Source organism: Lepisma saccharinum, unplaced genomic scaffold, assembly GCF_977018435.1.
Source record: "Lepisma saccharinum unplaced genomic scaffold, izLepSacc3.1 HAP1_SCAFFOLD_188, whole genome shotgun sequence".
NCBI lineage: Eukaryota > Metazoa > Arthropoda > Insecta > Zygentoma > Lepismatidae > Lepisma > Lepisma saccharinum.
The window spans coordinates 458,269-476,731 of NW_028142983.1; the positions used below are offsets into that span (position 1 = coordinate 458,269).

Here is an 18,463-nt window from a genome sequence, read left to right on the forward strand (position 1 = left end):
GTGTTTTTCCAAAATGGATTTCCTTTGAATGATATGCTACATTTAAAGTACATGAAGGAATCACGCTTATGAATTGTTTTTAATATTTTCACCATTGTTTATTGCTATAACTAACATTATATTTACAAATGAATAAATTAATTCCTACAATGTTTTAAAGTAATGTACATTTTATTTTTGAAGGAATATGCTGAGGTTACACAACCACTAGCCAAAGCAATTGACATTCTCCAGGGAGACAAGAAGGTGTCCATTGGATATCTCCTTCCCACACTCCACCAACTTCTTCGGATCCTTGGTTTGAAATTGGATTCTGGAGATGTAGCTCATTGTGATGCCCTTGCCAGAGCTATTGTTGATGGTGTCAAGCAAAGGTTTGCAGGCATTTTGTGGGATAAGGATACAGTGCTAGCTGCTTGTTTCCATCCAAGGTAAGAAGTTATCTGGAATTAATTCACTGCAGTGTCTTTTATATCTTGATTATTCACATGAAAGATGCATGATGTTTTACTTTACATAACAAAACATCAACATTGTTAACTTCTCTTATAAGATAACAATTACATGCTTTCATATGTGCACAAATCAGAATATAGTTGCTTTATTTGATGTTCAAAATAATTTCTTGGCAACCTGTATTTTATTTAGTGCATGCCAATGTTAAACTTGTCTTTGGTTGAGAGGCGGATATCTAGTCTTGGCCAATGATACCTTGTTATGTGAAGTATACATTTCAGCTGTTTCTTTTCACTATTTTTTTTAACATTTGTCTCATACTCATTTGTTTTTATAAATATGTTATTTTATGCAGTTTCTCAATAGCCTAAGAGGTTTTCTTTTATAGTTTTCAGAACTTGATAACATGGTTATTATTATTTCAGTGTTCAAATGTAAACCAGCTGTCTTCCATGGTGCAGTAGTAGTTATCAATGATACCCAGGAGTCTTGGGTTCAAAGCCCAGCCTGGGATTGTGTGTTTTTTGTGATTGTCCATTCATCAATTTCACCCATCCTCATCTTTGTGATTGCGATTAGCTCTCTCTCTCTCTCTCAATATGTCATTTATTGTCTCACTTATTGTGTCCCGTGCTGTACTTTTCAAATATCTCCCTCTCATTCAAAATAAACAAAATCAATTAGTTCAATGTAAACCTGCAATAAACTTGAAATTGTTGCCCCAAAGTGGACATCAAAGTTTTTTTTTTTTTTTGTCTTCAGTGTAGTTAACCAATACCCTGATATAGCACTTTTATTGTATTTCAGATTCAAATTGTCATGGCTTGAATCGGAAAAAAAGAGTGAGGCACGGAGATGGATGGAGAAAGCTGTATCTCATGATACGAAGGAAAGTTCAGCTTGTCACAGTGAAGAGAATCAACTAGATGATTTTGAAGATTTTTTCAAGTTTGAGCAAACGCAATCGGAAACCGAACTACAAGAACTGTGCAGATTTCTAAAGGATGGTCCCAAACCCGTGGAGACACTGCAGTTACAGTAACAACTTCAAAGAAATTTTCACAAAATTGAACACTGTTATGCCGTCAAGTGGAGCTGTTGAGCGTTTGTTCAGTGTTGGCGGAAACTTGTTTTCTAGCAGAAGGACACGGCTGACCGACCAGAACTTCGAAATGTAGCTGTTGCTAAAGTTCAACAGACAGTTGAATTTGGTTTAAAAAACTTGTATTGGACAAACCAAACATGCATGTTATACACAGTTAATAAAGTGGTTTGTACATTCGCAATAGGACTTTCAATAGTGTTATAAAATTAATATCTTATCTCATACCAAAAGTTTGTCAGCAACTAGCTTCAGGACAGGTTTTCCTTAAAACTTTATTTTTTTTTTCCCCAAATATCTATTGTGAAAGTTTAGTATATAGAACAGTAATACAGAATCATTAACTTGAGTTGATATAGAATGCCATGAGTGAGGGTGCAGCCCAATAGGTAGAGAAAAAAAGTGGACAATAATGCTTAGTTGTGCTGAAGGCTAGTATCAAGATAAGGACATCCAGATGATAGATGTAATGATATTACAGATAATGTATGTATGCACACTTTAGTTATTTGATATCTGGATACATTGACAAATAAGTATGTAGAGGATGTATAATCAAGTACTGTATTTGGATATTATACATCCAGGTGTATAGTTTACCAAGTACCTGAATAATTTTATTATCTATATATTAGGGCTAAGCCAATACTACTTCGAATCAATATCAGTGCCAACATACATCATAATGGCGATACTTGAAAAGATGTAATAATTCAAAGTAGGTCAGAATGTGTAATATTTTTTATGATACTGCCCCAGTGGAACTAGGCTATTGTCTTGAATATTGATTTTCACGCAAGATGATCGTTTGATCACCTCATTCATTTTACTCCCAATGTCTCTGGATATTTACCCTCTGCAGACTCTGGAAAAAGTATCAGTCAGCATCTATGATACCATTCAATGTATGGGACTCTGTATCAGTTCATTCCTACTATACATTCATGGTGCCGAAATGTGACTAATGCTGTCAGGTAATCCAATGACTATACAAAGGTACCTAGACATCCAAATTGAGGATATTGGATTTCCACTATTCAAATTACTAAAAATTTATTTATTAATTAAATGATTGATGTGTAGGAAATTTAGATATTGCTTGTCATAGTTCTCTGGGTTCATGCTCCTGATAATTCTCTTAGGAGTTTATGAAAAGATGCAATTGAAACTTTTTGTTCAAAATCCTTCCTTTATATTTTTCATTAAAAAATTAATTGTTGCCACCAAAAATGTTAAAACAAGTCAGATGGTAACTCAAAAAATATATCAATTGACTGGTATTGTGATAACTGCCTATTATCTAACTAACAGCTGGGAAGTTTCAAATATCTTCATGACTTTTTTGTTCATGCAGAAGTAGCGAAAAAGTAGCGAAGTAGCGAGTAGCGCACAGGAGTAGCGTAGCGAGCTACTTTTAGGTAAATGTAGCTGTAGCTGTAGCGAAGCTACATTTTGGAAGAGTAGCTGTAGCTGTAGCGAAGCTACTTTTAAAATGTAGCGTTCCGATCACTGGTTATTTCCATTTGGTTTATTATACGAGGCTACAATCACTATCTGAGGACTAAAATCTTCTGATTACAGCTTATGCTGTAACTAGGCACTTAGCATGTATATCGACAATTTATAGGACAACACGAACCTTACAGAGGATTGTAGGTGATGTAGGACCACACGCCAGAGTCTTATTAGACTGCAGGAAGCACTTACAGCTAATGTTACGAGGAAATAAGGTTGATTTTTTATTGTTTCATAAGAAGACTATCCTTTACACACCCAATATTTGCTTTTTCAAGTAACTATATGTACCAGATGCACACAAGCCTACACTAACTAGATTTTGACTGTATTATATCAGGTGCTAAATGTATCAAGAACTATGATTGTCTATATTTCTGAGAAATTACGCAAAATAATTTTTTTCTATATAAGTATCTTAAGTGTCTCAAAAGCAGATTTTTCTATGTAAGTATATTTTTTATTGATTTCTTTGTTTAACAGATCAAACAGAAAGACGGCAAAATTCACTAAATGTAGTTCTATATTGATTGCATGAAAATAACTAGGTCAAGGGGTGACCAACAGTGAGCTGAACGTGTATATATAGAGGGTCACTCTCTATTATTCTCACCTTCGCTGCATTGGTGAAGGAATGCACTTGTGGGAGGTAGAACCTGAACGGGCTCCACCAGGGCATCGAAGACTCGAAGCAACACAAGTAGGGTCATAGGCGCTAGGACCAATTTGGTCATTGCTTCTTATATGAGGAACCAATTTGGCCCACTCCCAAAATTAACCTAGATTGCTTATAATTTGAAGTCTGCACAAGATCCGATGACAAAATTTAAAAATTGTAAAAGCCCAGACAGGGACTCGAACCCTGGACAGATAGGTTAAAAGCCTAATGCTATACCAACTAAGCTATCTGGGCACAAGGTATTATTTTTTCTTGAAAAGTTAGTTATGTTAAGAAATATATTGAAACACTTGAGAATACTCTTGGCCTGGATCGACAGAGAAGGAGACAACATTTCCAAATTTTTACAGACTGTGTATTTTACCACTATAGAGGTCTTTACTATATGTAATTCGAAATGCTAGAGTTCAGCTAGCTCTCAAAATTGGTAAAGATTGTGTTTGGTGAGCTAACAAGTTACACTTATATCAAGTTACGGACAAATGAAGCTAAAACTCTCAGATTTACTGTGAACGCATGAACTACTAGCCTAGTTTTAGTAACAGTACTAGTCTTTAATTCACAAAGTTAGGTAAAAAAAAACAGTATTTTTTAAAAAAATATTGTTACTGCCTTCTAATTTTATGTTTTTTTATGTTATTTACAAGGTCTTAAGCTCTATACTTGATAAATGATGAATTAAATGTGTAATATAACAACTGGTTTACACTGTTTGGCATCCTTTAAATAACAAAAGAAGGAATTATTTGTTTAGTATATTTACTACTTTATATTTATTTAAGCAAACAATTCTACAGTTTAACTTAACTTTTAACAAATTGTTACTAATTTATATATCAAAGTTATGTTATTTAGTGTGTATGAAGGCGTATAATGTTAATATTTGTACCTATCAGTGCAACTAACAATTATATTTTACACAGAAAAGATAATGTTTACAGTTAAATTACTTGAATCAGAGAATAATATTTTACAGTAATTGATTCATTCAGTACTAGTCATTACTTTTATGCATCAGAAAGTTTTCTTAATTTTCTATTACGCATGCTATTTTGCAATATTGTTAAAATGTATTTCTAAGGCAAACTGGTTTAATTTTCTGCTTATAATGAAAAGTTGACACAGTTTTCGCACAATGCAATGTACATTTGTTATATTCACTACTTACAATTGAAATATTATGCTTATTTAATGCATTACTAACTAACTCTCTAGCCTTCTTAAACCCGAAGGTTTATGGCGGCAGCAACATATGCCTTTCATCTGTCCCTGTCCTGAGGAGGATCTATATACTCCTTTCCATCCCTACCAGTTTCCTTTAGGTCCATCTCAACATTATCCCTCCATCTTTGTTTTGGTCTTCCTATTGGTCTCTTACCATCAGGTTTCCCAACAAGAATCCTGTATACTTTTTTCTCCTCTCCCATTCATACCACATGACCTACCCACCTAAGTCTTTTTGATTTAATCATTCTAATAATATCTGGACATGAATACAAATTATGTACTTCTAAATTATGTAACCTTCTCCACTCATCTGTCTTCTCATCCCTTTTAAGTCCAAACATTTTAAGCATTTTATTGTGTTTGCAGTTTCATGTTTCTCTAAGGTTTCTTCTATGTAATCTATTATTTTTGCTATGACTGTGGCTATTGATGTCCCTTTCTGGATTCCATGTTGGCTTCTGTTTATTCTTGTTGCTGATTGTTATCTGAGTTAGGTTGTTTGACTTCAGTGCTATCCTTTTTTAACTTTATTGTTGATTGCTATTTGTTTATTTTCTTATTTTTTAATACTTTTTTTAATACATTTGAATACAAAGGCTTCAAAAGAAAGCACTTAAAACAAAGTACAGACTGTAGTATAGGGCATCAATCATGCAAATAATTTTTCAGGAAGAACTCCATAGATCAATAAGTAAATAGCGATTATTCTAAGTACTACAACTTGACCAAAAAATAGACAAATATACTACACAAGAAGGAAAGATGATTACTACCGTAACAATGAACACTCAATGTCTCAAAAGACCATGTAAGATATTCTACAACAACTGCCTCATAACATAAAACTGATAAGTTCCCAAAAAGTATACAATCAATGAAAAGAATCTACTTGAAAAGGGAAAGCACTCTACAGTCTCGCAGAATTAATGAAAAATAACAGCAAAACTTAGAAGCATACCTACACACTCATTAGTGCTCAATATGCATACAGTTCACATGCAGCTCTCACAAAAAAGGCACATAACAGTCTCCCAGCTCTGATCTCATCTGTACTTGTCCAGCAAAAACCAGTAAAATATTGAAGAAAGTCACATGTATGTTCATATAAGTGTGTGTGTGTGTGTGTGTGTGTGTGTGTGTGAGAGAGAGAGAGAGAGAGAGAGAATATGTGTGTATAAACCACAGTGTGCTCTTAGGCCCGTATTCGTAGTCGTTTCTCAAGAAAGGAAAGCGTCTTGAGACCTCTCTTAAGATGCCATGCTGTTTCATAAACGTTTCTCGAGATTTAGCCCAAGAGACGGTTTGCTTCACCATCTTGGATAAGAAGAGTCTGTGCCAAGAGAGTCTTCCGGACGTTTTTTCCCATTTCATAGTCCCCTCTCAAGATCCATCTTAAGATTCGCTGTTTCATAGACACTTCTTGGCAGCGTAAGAGCGATATTTGGTCTCTCAAGATCCTGTATTCGCCAAGAGAACGAAACAGGTCTCTTGAGATACAAAAAGTTCTCTTGAGAAAATAAAAATGGACGTTGCAGTTCAAAACTATGAAGAAGAGGATGGATATTTTGAAGATTTTCTCATTGCAACAGCTGTTTTGTCCAGTTTTTATGCCTCAGTTTTGCATCAGGTATGTACGTAAATTGAACTACTCTCTACGTAATGATCTTAGTTTGAGGAGACATAAACCTTGTTAATTGGTTGTACTGCCTCTCTTCCTTCTGTTTATTGATTCATAAAGAAAAGTGTAGTCCTGTATTATAATAATATTGCTTCTGCATGAACATTATTTGATTCTGAAGTAGTGCATCGATTTGTTACTCAGTTGTGTAGCAAAATAATGGAATAAAATAGAATTTCGGGGCCGTTAACCCACTGTACTCCATCGAGAATTGTGTTTGTTTTCTTTTTAATGGACAGATTTCGATGTTTTACATAATGTTAAATTGGTTCCAACTCTCGGAAAACACAAGTAACAGATGTATTTGATCCTAAAGTATGACTGGCGTAAGTTAAAACCTTCCATCTACGGTTACTTTCGTCGCCTTTTATTAGTAAAAAACCGTTTATGTGCACACAAAAATAGCGAAAGAACACGTCAACTCCAAACCTAACACTCCTAACTTAACGACGAAAAATTTCAGCTGCTGTTGTGGAATGTCGTGCTGGGTGCAATATTCACTTGCACGAAGCCCTCAGGCTGTTTCACAGGAAGGTAACAGACGTACTTTATTCCACAGACACATTTGTGCTAGCTAAACATAGTGAAAACTATCTACATTTTACATAATATTTATAAACCATGCAAGGCATTTACTTTGTTGAGGGAGTACAGATTGTTAAGGGTACCTAGTATTTCTATTTTGGGTGCAACTACGGGCACAATGTGGTGAGACCAGATATATCTTTCACACATTTTCAATGTATGTATGTCAAATTACTCACACTAACTTAGAAAAATAAACAAGACAATAACAGTTAATCAAACTACCTAACCTGTGCACTATAGAAGTTTCTGATTATTTTTAGACACACACATGGAATACCTAACTGCCCTCCCTAACATGCAGTGCAAAAGATAGAATGCAAGAAAATATTTGTGTCATAAAATAAATTTCCACAGTGACAAATCACGAGACCTGGTGGAAATAGCCCCAAAGCTTGGTTCATCACCTGGTGAATGAAGGTAGTCACTGATTTCATTTCATTACTACAGTATATATGATTACACAAAAATATATGATTTAACATAAACATATTTAAACAAGCATAATTGTGAAATCATGAATATTTCTCTTCTATTTTCCTTTCCAAAGGTGTACACAGAAGGGACTGTATCCCTTCAGATAATTTTTATTTGACATAAATTAATACAGGTCCAAACTCTGATTTTGTAATTTCGATATTCTCATAATACACACATGCATTTACATAAATCATATTCTACATGTGCCTATAAGCAAACACTGAACAGGTTTTCAGATAAGAACAATTTTACCATCCTGTTCGTGTGTACTTATGCGAGTAGTTTAGGCAGGTAAGGATAGGTGCTATAGTGACATTAACTAATTGTATATTTTTTAAGTATGAAGCAATTGTTTAAATTTGAATAATACTGAAAAACTTTTACAAACACAGTTATTTTCAAGTTATGAACTTCAGAAATGAGTATTTTCTGCATTTCAAAATGCATGAGATATAAACATTTCAGTAATCAGGTATGTGTATTGGGGTTATTAACTTCAGAAATGAATATTTTCTGCATTTCAAAATGCATGAATATGGACATTTTAATAATCAGGTATGTGTATTGGGTTAATTTGTGGTTAGGCATTAATTTATGTGGAATGAATTTTCTTTACAACTATCCATGTTCTTATTTTAAATTGTGAGATCAGTCTTAAGAATATTTTGTTATTATTTTTTCAGGTAGTGGTAGGTCCCAAAAAGGAGTTCTTGACTTTGTGGCTAGACAGGCAGGAAGTATTTATGATAATTAGATATTCCAAAGGACAAAATGCACTTCTTCATGGCAAGGGATATTCAGCTCAGCTCGACCATACTTCTACAGTCCATTCCAAGACCCACCAACTGATCCTGAAAGAGGTACAACTATGCCCATGCTCAGCAGAGGAATGTTGTGGAGAGTACCTTTGGGATATGGAAGCGACATTTTCCACGTTTGTCCAGAAGACTTGGAAACATTTCAAGACATTGTTATCGCATGTTCAGTTTTCCACAATATTGGTATCATATACAGTGACAATGTTGAAATTTTCAAGGAACCTCAGATAACATATCTGTAGAAATAGAGCCTACACGTGTGCATCATAACAATGGTGAGCTGCAAAGGAGCTTCTTGTGAATAGACTGTTAATATGAATATAACAATGTGGTCAGCTTATACTTTGATCAAAAACTATTCACTCAGTTCTCAATGTTTCTCTTTTTCTCTCGCACACAATTTTCTGCATCAGCATGTGTGTGTGACAGTGAATTATAGTGGTACGAATCCTAGTTTTATGAGATGCCACCTGGGTATCTCTTTGTTTGTGACTTTTATTGTGAACACTGTTTTAGCATTTTCCATGATGTTAAATTCCTATTCATCCAAGTGCTGTGTGCATTGATACTATTGATTGATACTAAGAATATCAAAAAGTTATCCTGCAAAACTGTATTTTCCTTAAAACCATGCATTTTACTAAATGGTTTTAGTGTCACCAAAAACATGTGTATTTTGTATATGTGGACAACATAATTTCATTTAACTTGATTATGTTCTTTCCCCTTTTTTTAGAGTCTAAGAAAATAATGAAAAGTGACATTCCTTTATGTAAGACCAGTGAACGAGATTATTCTCAAAATAAATTAGTGCTTTACCTGTAAATTAGTTTTGATTTTGATTTATTACACAGTTTAATGTTTCTCAGTGATGTCCATCCATCTAGGAAAATTAACTTCTCAGTGATGTCCATGCGTCTAGGAAAATTAACTATCTTAATTTCTTTGGTTCTTTTATGAATTTGTGCCGGACCCTGTGGCCGAGTGGCCGGTAGTTCCTCGGTGGACGCCGTTGGTGTTGAACGTGCTCATATCGTTCTCTGGTAGTGCGTTCCCCGAGTGCAGCTAGTGAGTCAACTACATCTGGAAAATTGGACTCGTAAAATAAGAGACAAATCGAAAAACCAGTAAGTACTATAGTGGCAAGTAAGAATAACGAAATGAATAGGTTAAATACGATAAAGATAAGCTTTCCAGTGAATTCTCCTAAACCGAGGGCAACGGATATACATGAATTTATTCCCTGACAATTCCGTCTGCATGTTGACGAAGTGATGGGAATACAACTTCCGACAATTTTACGTTGTGTGTATATTAAATTTGTGAGAGAAGCGACAATGAGAAAACTATTAGAACAACATGGGCCTGATATGGAGTTTCGTTACGCTGATGGCAATAGTGTGAAAGTGTCATTACAAGATGCGGGAAGGGAAGTGAAATTTGTGCGTGTCTTTAATCTTCCATTGGAAATGGACAATGATAGCGTGAAAGAGAAACTGCGAGAATTTGGAACTGTCGATAGTGTACACAAAGAACAATGGTCGGGGAACTTTCAATACCCAGTGTATAATGGAGTGCGAGTGGCAAAAATGGAAGTCAGAAAACCAATACCTTCATTTCTAGTAATCCGCTCGTTTCAGTGTCACGTTATCTATGATGGACAGCAACGGATGTGCCAGATTTGTCACCAGCCTGGTCACGAACGTAGGATGTGCGACCTTCGTCAACCCACTGTCCTGAGAGTTCCGCTCAGGCATCAACGAAACTACAGTCAAGTGGCGCAACAACGAGAAGGTGTCGTAGGAAACTCGGGACCATATCACGAAGTTCCATCCAGTGAAAAACCTTCTACTAGCCTTGAAAACAAGCTGGAATCAACTGAAATACCTACAGGAAGCCACCCTAACCCCCAGAAGGACGGAACTCTTACCAACCCCGTAGAAGACACGACGAAGGAAGCGGATGTTGCAGTTGCGGCTTCGAAGACCCCAGAGGAAGATGGTACACAATCATTGGTAATTGAGGAAGAAAACTCCAACCTGGAATCAGTGAGAGAAGTGGTCACAGAGGATGGCATGGTACGCACCAATGCCATTAAGGATCAGAAGACAGCGGAAAGACAGGAAGAACAACAAGACGCAACGGGGGAAGACATGGATAGTGAGTTGATTACCGATGAAGATAGTGAGAGTAGTAGTGTAAATATGAAACTTGTAGTGGAAAATGTAACTGGAACAAAAAAAAGGACTAAAATGCGGGGACAGTGAGCGACATGAACTTACCGAAATGAAGATCTAGGTGCAGGGTAGGTGAGTTTAGTAAATCAAAACAATTCATTTAACAAATAGTTTGACCTTGATAATTTGTGTGAAATATTGCATACATAGCCTGAGTATAACATATAGCTATTTTTTCCTTTTAAGAATCCTTGTGTGTAAGGTAGACCAAAAAACAGTATAACAATGTATATATTTACCAGTATTGTAAAAGCAAGTGTTTACATATCCATAGTGATGTTTGCCACTATTAGACTTGCTAATATAAACATAAACAAACTACAAAGCAAAACAAAACAAAGTGCATTGCTGGACTTTCTAATTCAGTCAGCTATAGATATTGCTCTCATTCAAGAAGTAGCAATAACTCATTATGAGTTACCCTCTAATTATATTGTCTATAATAATTCCACATATTCAGCGCAAGGAACAGCGGTATTAGTTCGAGACAATATACCTGTATCAAATGTAGAATACCATCCGAGTGGTAGAATTACAACTGTACAAGTGGAAAACCTGTGGATATGTGATCTGTATGCGTCTTCTGGTAGTAATCAAAGGCAGCAACGCAATGAATTTTTCGCAACTGAAGTAGCGACGGAACTTCAAGGTAATAAGCAACATATTATTTGTGGAGGCGATTTTAATTGTGTTTTGTTGCCAAAAGACCAGCGCCCCGGATTTAATACATCCAATGCTTGTTGAGTTGGGTTGGTGTTTTAAGTCCACTTTATGCACAGTGTGGTTAATCGGGACTGGACCTACAGTTTAAAGTGGGATCCGAACCACTTGTGCCTCCACCGGGTATCGAACCCGGGACCCCTTGATTACAAGGAAACGACGCTACCACTGCGCCATGGGGGAGGCCCTAATACATCCAATGCGCTGCAACAGTTGGTAAATGGGTTTCAATGGAAAGATGCATGGGACACTTTGCATCCAACAAGTGCAGGCTTCACATATGTAAAGGATGGGGGTGCTTCAAGGTTAGATCGATTTTATGTTTCACAATCAATTATCCCTAATATCACTAATGTTAATATGGTGCCAACTTGCTTCTCAGATCATAGTGCAATTATAATAGCGGTAAAAATGCAAATGCTAAATATACAATACGGGTATGGATATTTAAAAATGAATATATCTTTATTTGACGATCCACTTTTTGCTGACAAATTACAAGAGAAATGGAAGTATTGGGAACGATTAAGGGCGAAACAAATAAATATGATTAAGTGGTGGGATGAATATCTAAAGCCAGCTATCACACGATTTTGTAGACAATATAGTAGGGAACGGAACCAGGATTGGAATAATAAATACAATTTTTACTATAAAGTGTTGAGAGAGCTAACTGATGAAGGGGTAAGGGGGGGAAAAGTGCAACAGAACATTAAACAAGTACAGGCAATATTGTTGCAATTACACGCGCGCAAAAAGAGGTGGGTGCCAAATACGTAGTAAACTTTTACCTTTTGACCCTCTTGAAATGGCCAATATTAGTCATGTTCTACATGAACGTAATCGCGGAAAACGCCAAACGATTCATAAGATAATAGACGAAGATAATTCTGAACATAGTAATGCGACTGAAATAAAGGAAATCTTTTACCGCTCTTATGAAACTAGATTTCAAGGAACAAGTTATGATCCAGCTCAGGAACAAATATTTTTACAACAAGTTCCGGAAATTTTTTCTGTTAATGATAATTTGCGTGTTGAAAATACCTTTACAGCTGCTGAGGTGTACAAAGCGATTCTAGGAATGAAGAATAACTCATCACCAGGAATAGATAGTATTCCCATAGAATTCTATAAAAGATTTTGGTCACTTGTAGGTAATATTGTGACAGACTGGATAAATGCAGTATTTAATCAACACTGCTTGGGAAGGACGAGCAATACAGGTGTAATCGTCCTGGTTCCCAAAGTTCCTAACCCTACGATAGTAAAACACTATAGACCTATATCTTTGTTGTGCACGGATTATAAAATTTTTGTACGATGTTTACTTCATTGTCTTTTGCCTTATATGGAAAGAATGATCGGTGTCCATCAATACTGTTATGGTAATAATAGATCGATCTTTACTGTTTTACAGACAATTCGTGATGTCATAACTAATTATAGACATACGACCATACAAGGTCACCATGGTATAGTGGCATTGGATTCTCAAAATGCTTTTGATACTGTACAGCACGAATTTTATATGCTGTATTTTTAAGGATGGGTTGTAGTCCAAACTTTGTAAATGCGATTAAGAGTTTATATACTGATGCCAAATCGTGTGTAAAAATCAATGGTTTTTTAACTAAGACATTTCCTATACAAAGGGGTGTCAGACAAGCTGATCCCATGTCTATGATCAGTTTTTGTGTAGCGTTAATGCCATTTTTAAAGGTACTTGAAATGCAATTGCAGGGGTTAAATATTCACTCAGAAACGATAAAATTATTAGGTTATGCTGATGATGTCACTGTGTTTGTGGAATTGCCGACAGATATGGAAATACTTGAAAAGGTGATAGAAAAATACAGCTCTGTGGCTGGTCTAAAGCTTAACTATAATAAAACTCATTGGATGCACTTAGATGCTACAAACCACTCATATGAAAACGATAAAATTCAAAAAGTAAATGCACTGAAAATACTTGGAATAATTTTTACCCACTCTATACAAGAAATGATTAAAAAAAAAGTTTAAAAAAAGGTAAAGTGTTCCGCTGTGCATAGCACCACGCCATGAAGGCGTATAGGGGGTGTGGGGGTAACGCCCCACACTTTCTTGATCCGGTCGTGAGTGGGTGTGATGTGATCAGCATCACGCCCCTGACCGCCTTTACCCCCCAGGGTTTCCCCCAGGTACCCATGTTATTCGACACTGGGTGGGTGCCGGGGCCGCTTCCACCGTTAGAAAAGTTCCCGGATTTGAATCGGCCGGGGATTGAACCCGGGACCTTTAGCATGGTAGTCAGACGTGTTACCGACTGAGCCACTGCGGCCACTTACAAGAAATGATTGCTCAAAATTATTCAACATGTATTGCTGGCCTGAAAAGTGTGCTTAAACAAAACAAACTTTGTGCCCTTAGCTTGGTTGCCAGGGTAGCCTTTGTAAATATTTATGCGAGTTCAAAGCTCTGGTTTATGGCACGAGTGCTTCCGATGAGGAAATTGGATTTTGCACAGATAAAGAGTGCGATAAACTGGTTTGTCTGGGCACACCAAATGCTGCGGGTGAGTCATGAGAATGTGTGTCTACCGGTAAGGTGCTGCGGGCTTGGCCTGATTCAAGTGGAGTTAAAGAGCCAAGCTCTCCGTGTACAAGCAGATATGTCAATGTTAGTAAACTTCCCAGACAGTTTAACGGGTGTGATACTTAAGCAGATTTTGGACACCATACCATTGCAGTCTCCGATCGCTATGGCAACAGTGCCACTGCATTATAAATATTTACAAGAATCAGTGCTAGAAATTTGTTATATACTACTTTCAGCGAAAACTCTTGAAATACCAAAAGTATCCCAATTATACAAGTCACGCTGTTTGGCAACACTGCCTAGCTGCAAGATAATGATTAAACAACCAACCTATCCCTGGCATAAGATATCGAGCAATGTTCAAGCACCACATTTATCGCCCTTGGTAAAATCTGCGTGGTACTGTGTGGTACAGGATATAGTGGTGACGGAAGAGAAATTACATAAATTAAAACTGTTACAAGACCCACTATGTGGTAGGTGTAAACAAAATGGTTCGATTTCACACTGGCTAAGTGAATGCATACGGACACGTGAAACATGGAAATATCTATGTGTGTTATTAGGAAAAATTTGTCGCACCCATCCCACTGCATTTACTGTGCATAACATAATGTTACCTACGTTTTCGTATTTTCCATGTACCAAATTGCGTAGTGTGCAATGGCTGGTTGGACATTATATATTGTTTGTCTGCATATATAAAGGTATAGATTTTCATGATCAATTTTTAATATATGTTAAACAGGAATATCATAAAGTGTCTCAAGATAAAAGAAAAATATTATTCGCACATTTTTTAAAGTTTCTGATTGAATGTTAAAGTAGAAAGAGTTATTGTTACACAAAAACTGTAAAATTACTGTATGAAAGAAAAATTGTAAATAAAAAAAAAATTAAAAAAAAGTTGTTGGCACATTGCGCTGTGACGCCAAGGGTCCCGGGTTCGAATCCCGCTCAGGCTTGGTTGTTTGTGAATGTCCATTCATCAATTTCATCAGTCATCCCCATCTTCGCAAATTAGCCAAGAGGCACAAAACGCGAAGTAAAGTAAACTCAATCAATCAAACAATTTTATGAATTTGTAACATGTGGGTATTCTTGGAATCCATGGGACGGAGTATGTATGCACCATGTGCACACATGCACAGACAATCGATAAAAAAGTAACATAAAAATCTGTGGTATCAAGCCAAAAATTATTTACAACAGGAATGGTATGCTTTCAACTATTCAGTATAGCCTGGTACAGTTTAGAGTTACTCAGGTAAGTAAGTGCATCAAATTCTCTAGATATCATTCATTAATGGGAAAAAGCCTTATGATAGTGTACCATCAAGCTAATGTTAATCTAATTAACTGGGTAAAAATATATACTTTTTATACGATTTGAAAAGTAATGAGTAACTTATGCAAGAGAAATGTTCATAGGAAGCAATTGAAGGGCTCGGTGTGTAAAACATGCTAAGTGACACCTTAGTCATTTCTGAGTTCATTATGAAAAAAAAAATATTAGAAGCTATACAGTAGATAAATTGTTTTTGTGTTGTGTTTACCAATTTCAGAAGGCTTCACTGAGTCCAATGCAAATTGTATGACATGACAATTTCACTCTAAAATTGAAGGATGGCACATTTTACTTTGTAACTCAAAAATACCAAAATGTCGCCATGTTTTCCACCTAAGCCCTTCAATTGATCATAGCTCTCTGGAACATTTTATTGTGACCATGGACTCTTACTTTGTTTCTATGGCCTATGGTACAGCATAAATGAGCAAGGTAGAGAGGCTGTGATTAGGCAGTGGGATAAATTAGTTTGGTAATGTTTGTGCATCTCACATTTATGTGTGAATCCCATAATCTTGTACCTTCTGTTTTATGATGGAATAAAAAACACACCCAGTGTATTGTTACACACTTTTGCATTTAACTTTGATACATCTCAGATATTCAGTAGATTTCTTTTGTCTTCTGTTAAAAGTTTAGCCCTTAACATATTCTGAATATTTGATGTCCTTTGCTATACACTCATATTGTGCATAAATGCCAGGCTATAATCCCTCTGCATCTCTTGCTCACGTGTATTGTAACCACCCATTTCAAATTCCAACTTCTAGATGTTACGCTTTCTTCGTTGATGAATTTTACTTGTACTTGTGTCGAATTATGTCATTGCATTTCGCTAATACTCTTGAGAATAGGTAAAAAAAAAGGTAAAGTGTTCCCCTGTGCTTAGCACCACGCCATGAAGGCGTATAGGGGGTGCGGGGGTAACGCCCCACACTTGAGAATAGGAGTGAACAATTTATGTGCACATTGTGGAAATTCATTATGAGTATTCCGCTTCGGATTTCAAATCCATAGAAGAAGTTTTTAGTTTCTTTCATGACTTCTTCTATTTTATATATGTGGAAAGAGGACATCAAGTAGATTTCAGGAAAAAATTGTAAATATTAACAAAGTGAACAACATCTGTTCTATGATTTTCTGGAAAAAAAAAAAACATGACAATGTGCAGGTAAGTTTGGACTAGTTAGCCCTTTCTCGTTTGTTGCAATTTGATAGTTGGGTAGAAAATGGAGAAGCATCCCAGTATTAGACTGATGTAAGGAAATTACGTTCAAACAGATTGATGGTACAGTGAAAGAGTGGTAAGGTTGGTAAGCTTCAAGTTCATAAGATTCCTCAAATGCATGCCTGCAGCTGTAAATGCCCATTTTGCTCAACTAAAACTTTTTTTATCTTATGCTTATGGATGTATATTCACAAATGAATTGATTTTTCTAATATATAATGTATCAAATTTGTGTCCCAAAAAAAGTTGAATTGAAATGGTTCTCGCACATCTCAATGCAGCGATGTCCGTTGAACCATAGAAACTGCAGGCTCTTAGTGCTAACAGTGTTGGACACTTTCCATGTACATATTTACTCCAGGCTGTCTACCAGTCAAGAAAGTCAAGAAATCATGCTTGTGGTCAAGAATTTTTGCTATTTTTTTTTACAGTGTAGCGAGTTAAATTGTTATATACCTGTCCTGGGATTTGGAAATTTAAATTGAGTTGTGTTTAAAATTTGTTTACTTTGGTTCTTAAGAATTACATTCTCGTATGCATGCAGTTTTGTAAAAATATTACATAACTTAATGTGGCCATTCCCCATCTAAGATGAAATCTGGAGCATTAATTTTTACATGCATTAATAATTAAAGCAAGACAACCACAGCTTCAGTTTTCATCTTCACTGGCCTTCTGGTAAGGGTTTTTCATTGAATAAAAATATCTAAATTTGCAACTATGCCTAAGTAGTGAACGATTAAATAAGGTTACGAAAAAGGGAAGAAAGGTCAAGAATTTTGGATTTGTTATTTTGGCAGACACCCTGTACTCCGTTGATTAAAATTCTGTTTTGCAACGTGAATTGACAATGATAATGGATTTGAAAAACAGATGCAAAGACCTTCAAAGCAAGACCAAAATTGTATTTGTAGGACTACAATATTATAAGAGAAGTAGTTTCGTAAAAATCGTTAAGAATGGTTTTTTTGACAAATTTTAAAAATCTGAAAATTAAGAATTGTTGAAATTATTTCTGGTTGCACCGTAATAAAATTTCATTAGAATCGGACCACCCAGATCTTTTTTATAGAATTTCAAAGAGAGCTATCGTATGCAAAAAAAAGGGGGACACTTTTTTCTCAAGACAAAAAAAAATTGCTTAGCATAGATTAACGCAGAATTGAGTACGCTGAGTTTTGATGTAACTCGTTTCTATGTAGACTAATTCCTGGTTAATTTTTAATTTGAGTCCAAACTCGAGTATCTATAAGTTTTAATCCGTGAGTAGATAATTCTTTTGTTGTTGTTGTTTCTCTTTCATCAACGTATATGAACAACAAAATATGGACCTACAGTGCTGTGAATTTGCGTCTTGACTGCACACCGCTGCGTGATTTTCTTTTGTTTTACTACCAACATACAACAACATCACTAACAGAAGAAAAACATACAAAGCCAGGAAAGTAATTCATCTTCTGTACTTTTACGACTCTGTTCATAACTTCATGTAATTTATTAATGTATTTCAAAATTTGTTTTGTTGTTTCTTTTGACAATTTCTCTTGCAGTTCTTTTAAGTTGGTATCACTTCAGGCAATCGCATCTCAGGATCGTCGTCTTGGCGAAGAGAAAGTTTCTTTCCTTGGGAAGAGAGGCTCTTAGCCAAGAGTTTCTCAAGATACGACTATGAAACGACACTGTCTCAAGACGAGATTACCTTCCCAAGATCGTCTTGGCTAAGAATCTCTTACACAGTGTCTTGAGATTTAACTATGAATACGGCCCTTACATAAATTGATAATAATAGCAGTATAGTTAAAATCAAAGA

General features: G+C 35.8%; 1 protein-coding gene across 1 annotated transcript; it reads left to right on the forward strand.

The window, feature by feature from the left end:
• The first annotated feature begins 162 nt into the window (after window positions 1-162).
• Window positions 163-1,498, forward strand: LOC145982487 (uncharacterized). The gene is made up of 2 exons (XM_083115945.1): window positions 163-431; window positions 1,264-1,498. Exons 1-2 carry the CDS (start codon window positions 163-165, stop codon window positions 1,496-1,498), a joined length of 504 nt encoding a protein of 167 aa, XP_082972071.1.
• Window positions 1,499-18,463: the final 16,965 nt, after the last annotated feature.